We start from the raw sequence: 7986 nt of genomic DNA, 5'->3' as shown, positions 1-7986 counted from the left end.
GCTGACTGCTTTCACGTTTCACACTGGGGCCACTTCCTCGTACATGACCACCTCCCCATCCTGCTCATGACTTGCTGCTTCTCCCTCTCAGCCTGCACACTATATGAATCTGCTTCGTCCATCTGCACAACCATTTACAATAACTACTCACAAACCCACTCTCTATTTCTGCAGGAGAGTCTGGTTCACAATAACTGGCAGAGGACCAGAACCGGGTAGGGGCTAGCCTCCAACCAGGCCCTCACCGAGATGGAGGAGGAAGCCACAGACACCTTTGAGGCAGGCAGAGCAAGGAGCATTTATGCTGGCCAGGCTGGAGGCCATGTTCAGCACGGTGTCTGCTTATTACTTGTACCTTTCCTCTTTCCACAAGCAATCACACATTCAGGCAATTTAGCTGTATGGTGCCACATAGTACGGCCAAACATTCTGCTACTGCCCAGCCTTTCTGTGCCATGTTCCGCCTTGTCTCTCTGCCCTTTTTCTAGATCCATCTGAAGATCTGGGATCTGCAGAACATCACAGAGGAGAACAATCCTCCTGAAGAAGCACCAGCACTCAGTCCCATTTCTTCACTCAGAGGGTGGTGAACATGTGGAATTCTCTACCGCAGAAGGCTGTGGAGGCCAAGTCACTGAATATATTTAAGAAGGAGCTAGATAGATTTCTAGACACATAAGGCATCAAGGGGTATGGGGAGAGCACGGGAATATGGTATTGAGATAGAGGATCAGCCATGATCATATTGAATGGTGGAGCAGGCTCGAAGGACCAAATGGCCTACTCCTGCTCCTAAGTACATCCCTCCCAAGCACCAGCACATAAACTGGCATGCTGAGTTGGATGGATAACAAGTTAGAGGGATTGGAAAGCCTGCCTAGGAGCTGCCACACCTTGTCTGAGAGTATGGAGGAATCTGCTTCCAGCTGGTGTGGCATTCAGTTGCAAGGTATCAGCACTCTGAAGTCTACCATGGAGAATGTGGTCATCTCTATGGATGCTGCAGCTGGGTCCTCACAACTGGAGTTAGTGTCACCAGCCTTTGCAGCTTTGTTGGAAGCTCAAATTGGTGTCATTCAGGATTTGGGCTCCACCATCTCAACGGCCTTTGAAAGGCAGGGGGAACTCATCGATAGGGGCTTCAACCATGTCACAGATCTCCTAGAGTCCGCTCACCTGCAGATAAGCGGGAGCAGTTAGCCACAGACGCAAGGGAGTGGCAGTGGTGCAACAGGAATGGCACATGCTGCCCTCTCTCAGGATGACAGCCTGTCCTTCATTGCAAGAGGATTTGAGTACAGGAGCAAGGATGTTTTACTGCAGTTATACAGGGCCTTGGTGACACCACACCTGGAGTATTGTGTGCAATTTTGGTCTCCTTACCTAAGAAAGGATATACTTGCCATAGAGGGAGTGCAGCGCAGGTTCATCAGACTGATTCCTGGGATGGCAGGACTGTCAGATGAGGAGAGATTGGGTTGACTTGGCCTGTATTCACTAGAGTTTAGAAGAATGAGAGGGGATCTCATTGAAACGTATAAAATTCTGACAGGGTTAGACAGACTGGTTGCAGGGAGGATGTTTCCCCTGGCTGGGGGGTCTAGAACGAGGGGTCACAGTCTCAGGATATGGGGTAGGACATTTAGGACTGAGATGAGGAGAAATTCCTTCACTCAAAGGGTGGTGAGCCTGTGGAATTCTCTACCACAGAAGGCTGTGGAGGCCAAGTCACTGAATATTTTTAAGAAGGAGGTAGATAGATTTCAAGACACAAAAGGCATCAAGGGGTATGGGGAGAGAGCGGGAATATGTTATTGAGATAGAGGATCAGCCATGATCATATTGAATGGCGAAGCAGGCTTGAAGGGCCGAATGGCCTACTCCTGCTCCTATTTTCTATGTTTTTATATTTCTGATCCCTCCCTAACCCCCTCAACCAATGACCATCATGGTGCCAGAAAGCAACCTGGGCCGGACTGCCCCTGCAGCAGCTGAGGGCTACAGTCTGCAAACGAGATGATGCAATCTGCAGCCAGCTCCTCTTAGGCCTGAGCTCCTAAAGGTTGCCAACCACATGTCTCAAGGACCCTCATCTGATCATCAGCAGCCTTCCTTTACCTGTACTGAAGCCAGTGGGGAGCATCTCATAGGAGTGGTAAGATTGTCAAGAAGTTATTTACGAAAAGCACTATTGGCTAACACATAGATGAAAATATGATGTAATGGCTCTTCTGTCATCCATTTAAAAAAATCACAGCTTTTGACTGTGTGAGTTTGTCTACAGTGTGGTTCATGGTGGCTGCTGAGCAGGTGTGGTGTATATGAAAGGTGGTCAGAGGTTGGAAGTTCTTTATTGCAGGGTGAAAGAACTGGTAGAAGAAGTATTGAGGAGTATTTATGCAGCGGTGAGCAGGTGGGGGAAGCAGTAGATCAGCTAAAGCATTTGGTCAATCAACTGTTGGTGAAGAGCTCTGGCTGCAAATTTAAATAGAGAGCACATCAATGGTGAATTTTAGTTTCTGCAGCATCGGGAAGAGCTTGCTCCAAAAACTCATCGAGTGCATTTTGATGTTGGACAGAAGAAAATATTTTTGATGCATTAAATATTATTTATTCTGTAATATAAATTTTGGTATTACAGTTTTCAGGTAATCTCCAGTTTTTTTCAATTATCAGGCTATTCATATAGTTTCACTCCTCTACTTATTAACCTTCAGCATTTATGTATCATTTTAACGCTTTTGTGGTTTGTAACAATCCTATGATTGAAATGAATCAAGAATGTGATGAATATGATAATTACTCATTAACTTTGGTAAAAATCCAATAATACATTTTCATGTTGTTGAGATAGTAAAAACTACTGTAAACATAGTCATGGTCACACCTACTGACAGGCCACAGGAAGCCAAATCCAAAAATACCTATGGCCAGATGGGATACAATTACTGACCACATTTTTGATATCCAATAAAGATATTTAAGTTTATTGATCTCCCAGTGTTTACAGATACATCAGAATACATGGATTGTTTACAACATTCCAAAAGCAATGTATCAAACAAGGGGGAAATTGTTCAAAAACTTATATAGTGATTGGTTAACAGAAAATAACAATCTCAGATTATTATTAGTCGTAGTATTAGTATTTAAAAAGCTTGCTATGATAACCAGAATTGTTAAACTTTCAGTGATGATAATTACAGGCACCAACTAAGAGGATTATCGGCCACCAACAAAATAAAACCGTCCGTCGCTTCTGAAATAAATGTATAAAGATTAAAAATGCTAAATATATAGCAGCAGTTTAAAGGCAGTAATCTCATTTTGGGATTCAGATGATAGTTATAAAGTGATTGAAACTGGTTTTGATCATTTATGATATCACCCAAAACCTTTGATAAGATTACTGTCTGGATCCCAGATACCCATTATTGTTTATATAAAAATCTGACAAAATATTGTTGCAGATCCTAAACTAGAAGAAATGGAGAGTCAGCAGTGAAGTATGAATATCTTCTAATACCTAATGAATATATCACTCCTTTGTATAAAGATGATACAATTATCATCATTTATAAAATTAATTTAGTCTTTGTATTGTTGACAAAATAATTAGTTAGTGTTTTGGAATTCAAATAATCAGAAATGACCTATCAATTATTATTTTGTTAGGTAGTATATGGAGTATAGCTAACTACGGGGCCAGAAGTTACTGTCAAAATAATGGTGAGGCTAACAGCATTCACCGTTATTTATGCACAAATTGGACAGCAACTTCAGGAGAGGGCAGAAGCGCAGTTAATCGCGAAAATCCAGAAGTTGCTGTCAGATATGCGCCGTTTGCCAGTCAGCTTCGCGAAAACGGCATTTCGCTGTCTGACTCACCGTTCAGTGAAGTTCTTGTATTTGCATGGTATATACGAACTAAACTCGCCACAGAAAAGTATGGGCTTGTCCTTCAGTCTAAGTTCGCTTTTTAACGGCGTGATAAGTCTTAATTACTGCCAAACAACCACTCTGGCACTGAAAATTAACTATTACAAGTGGGGAGTCTCATTCCTTCAGCTTTTAATTGTTGTTGGAGATTGTGTGTCCTATATTTCTTAATCCAATTGTTCTTTCCCTCTCTTTATTGCACTTTCTGTACCTTTGACATTGAATTCACGATTCTAACTTACACTGCTCATTAATGATTCTTCAATCTGATTGGTTCAGGAGATACACAGTTGTTTGCCCTGTTCAGACAAGTCCCAGATGCCTTGTAGAGGGCGAGGCACCGTTTGGTTCTCTAACTTACAGCAACGTCCAGTGCAAAAGCACATGGAAAGTATATGGGTAAGGGAAAGGTTCGTTGACCGGCTACAGTAAATTCCGGCCCTATGTTTAGCCATTGGAATATATGCATGCAAACATAGCTGAACATTACCCAGTGTTGTTTGTAGACTTGGGTGAAGAACAATACAATAGTGAATAGTGCCAGTTATCGTCCTCTGGAAGCTCAGCCTGCTGTAGTGGATTCGAAATGTACTCTATGGTTTATAGGGTAAACTAACATGCTCATGCCATTTCAAACTACGTTTACAGTCGCTATGTTATAAACACTTTGCCCAATAACTAAAGTAGAATCTGCCGTGTGAGAACCTTACTACACTGAGAACTCATTTTAAAACCGCATAGAGTTTGCATTTATATAATAATAATCAGGACATCCCCAAACACTTCACAATGAATTATTTTTTGTAGTCATTTGTTTTGCAGGCAAATTCCGCAGCTAATTTGTGCAATGTTTTATTACAAACAATAAATAAGTAACCAATTAATCTTATTTAATGGTGTTGGTGAGATCAATACCGGCCAGAACATTAGGAGAACTTCCCCAACATTTCTTGGAACTATGCCATCTGAATAGGCAGACCTATATCTGTATTCACCCAGGAGTATAATATTACGATTATTATACAATTAACCGTTATTAATCTTACTCGTATTTGACCTACTGATGATCAATATTAGTGGAATGGGTGATCAATGCTGATTTACGGGAGCTGCTGAAAGGGATGACACCGGCTCCGGACTATTACTGTAGTTCGGATTGATGTCCTGGAGATCATTCCGGTCTGTTAAGGAATAGCCATTTAACAAAGTTTCCATTCAGGAAAGTGTTACAATGTTAACTTGTAAAAAAACTCCTGCACTCATCACTTGCCTGGGTTGGGCAAATAATACGACAGATTCAAAATCATGCAACGCTGACTTTAAAAGTAAAATAACACGTGATTTTAGACGAAGTGCAGCATTTAAGTCAATTTCGCCACTTAAAAACAGCCAACTTCCGGCTGTCATCAATTAAAATATGGAAGGATCCCGGTAGCAATCTTAATCCGTTTAATTGTTCCCCTTTGGTTTAAATACATACTGTTAAAAGTGCGAGATCGCTAGCTGAAATCATATTGAAATTTCCATATAAAGCGCCTGCCTTTGTTTCTGTACACAACGAAGTTTCTCCCTTCTATTGCAGCTGAGAGATTATTTCATTAGTATTACGTACTAGTGAATTGTGTATATATTCACCTAATATTTCCCCGACATTGATTTATATAAAAAAATAATTTGCAACACCTAAACTACTATACACACATATAGAGAAATAGTAATTTAGATTGTGCAAATGAGTTTTGCAGCATCCGCACCTCTGCCGCTGTGATTTCCTCGTCTTTGCCACATGAAACGTACCATGAAGTACTTACACTGCGCGTAGGAAGCGAAACTGGAAAAGCGAAGCAACAGCTGCGGGAAGAAACGAACGAAAATGCTTTCGCGAAGGTCCCGACTGTACATTTTATTGTATAACTGATCTTGTGTTTAATAGGAGAGGACGTTAACGGTTCGGTTCTAAGGACTGTTATATCCCTCTGTCGAGAACACCCCACTATAATTATTTATCGATTGAAGGGGGTTATTGGGAACTCAACGATCACTCTTAATTTTACAGCAATCTGCAATTTCCAACACGACAAACGTAAATCCAACGGTAAAGAAGCTCAGGAAATCAAAACCTTCACATAGTTACGCACTCTCTCTGCTGAGGCTTGATTCTATTTTTATAGCAATTTTATTCGAATGAGCTGCTTTCAGATAGCTGGAGAAATAGACTTTTACTCGATCAGCGCGCGATTAGTATCGGTATAGGCAACTGATTGTTTAATTCTTCCCTGTACAACTGTAGAAGTGATTTTCTAGATCAATATACTATAAGCAGCTCACGGCAAAATCTTTAAAAGGAGTTAACTTTATATAAATATTTCTCGTCATTATTTAAAATAATCATACTAAACCAAAGAATAAATGCATACATTTGAATAATATTTTAAAATACAAAACAGAATCGTTTTTGATTTTTCATAACACGTTTGGTACCCGTGTAATAATCAATGTTAAGGCTCAGTGACTGCAATGACAACCTGCCGTTCTTAAATAGAGGTTTCGTATTAAATTGTAGTTTATACAAAGAACATTAAAAAGACAATTTAACATTCACACGCTTTTGCAAAAAAAAAATGAAATGTTTAGTAGAAACATTGTAAGCAAGGGACTTCAAGATGCAGTTCTGTTTTCCAATAAAAGGGTAAGGACAAATATTTTAGAAAAATGTCAAAAGCGCAATAAACAAGACAATTATATTTACAACTAAACAGTCGGGAAAGTCGTGTCATGTAGCAAGTTTTGATCGGCTCTTATTTGACTTGTGCAATGATTCCTATACATTCTTTAATGATCTGCTTTGGCAACGAAAAGGAATTGGCAAATCGTTTCAGACAGGATCCAGTCAATGTCTAGTCATTACCATCAAAAGGGCCAACATCTCGCCGTCACGTTTCTGACCAAAGTCCAGTGTTGACCAGACAACAGATAGGGCAATCCCCACACCTTGGCTTCCTCGTTCCATTTCTAAAATACTGAGCTGCACAAAGGTCCCTTCATTTCTCTGGGGTTGGTGCAGGTCACGTCTACAGGAGTTAATGGCGAAGCCGTTATCAGGAACCTGAAACGCTACCATGACTTTTGGTGGTCGCTGCTAATAAGGACCGACCATAACCGCTTCTACCTCTTTGGACGGCCTCCTATCCTTCACCAAAAAGTTGATCATCCCTTCTGATTTGATGAGCAAATTGCAGCCGAGGAAAAATATCCCAAAGACGACAGTGAGAGATAAGACACACATCACAGCGATTTGGACCACTCTCATGATGTAAAGGTTTCTCTCATCGGGAGCGGTCAGCACGAAGCCGTCGTCTGTCACCACCGAGGAATAGTTATCGTTACAGCATCTGATCATCGTGTCCAGAGAATCGGTCCGGTTAAAGTACACCGCGCTCTCAGTCTGATTCACGAGTGTCGAATTCATTGCTGCCAACTTCTTGATATCGAGTCCCAAGTTGTGATTGAACAGGTGGCTTCTGCTGGCGCATTCGCCAATGTTCAATCCGACTGCTTGAAGTGGCAATCCCCCGACTCTCGATGGGAAAACAGACGCTCGGTCGGAAAGGCCGGTTCTCGTTTATCTGGTTTCATTCGGATAATGACATTTGCTTCATAGTGTTCGGCGTTTGCTCGACCCAAGTGGAAGCCAGTAAAGACTGCGTTTGCTTTGCTCTGGTTATTATACCTGTTTGGATGAAACCATTGTGAAAGAGGAGGGAATCACTCTCATCGTCACTACGACCAAAACCAAGTGCGCCCCTATCTTGGGTAGAGAGATCTGCTGAATCCAGGAAATGGACAGGAGCTGGAGAACATAGCGGGGGCTGGCAGCGGATTGGAACAAGTCACGGAGACAGTAGCATGAAATCAGTCATGTTTTTAAATGTTTTTTTTAGGTCTGTCTTTCATTATAAGGATGATGGCGGAAACATTTATCTTTTTATGTGAAACCGTCCAGCTGTATAGTTCGAATTGCAAAACAAGTGAAGAATTACTGGAATT

At 41.3% G+C, this 7986-nt stretch overlaps 1 protein-coding gene across 1 annotated transcript; it reads right to left on the bottom strand.

Annotated features, from left to right (window-relative positions):
- Nucleotides 1-6329: 6329 nt before the first annotated feature.
- rprma (reprimo, TP53 dependent G2 arrest mediator candidate a) lies at nt 6330-7742 on the bottom strand. The gene is given in 2 exon segments (XM_067987445.1): nt 6330-7414; nt 7416-7742. Coding segments are annotated over 2 exon segments (393 nt in total). The 5' UTR covers nt 7473-7742; the 3' UTR covers nt 6330-7078.
- Nucleotides 7743-7986: the final 244 nt, after the last annotated feature.

This window comes from Heptranchias perlo, chromosome 7 (genome assembly GCF_035084215.1).
Source record: "Heptranchias perlo isolate sHepPer1 chromosome 7, sHepPer1.hap1, whole genome shotgun sequence".
Taxonomy (NCBI): domain Eukaryota; kingdom Metazoa; phylum Chordata; class Chondrichthyes; order Hexanchiformes; family Hexanchidae; genus Heptranchias; species Heptranchias perlo.
Note: the sequence above shows the minus strand (reverse complement) of the source record. Positions and strands in the feature narration are given on the sequence as shown.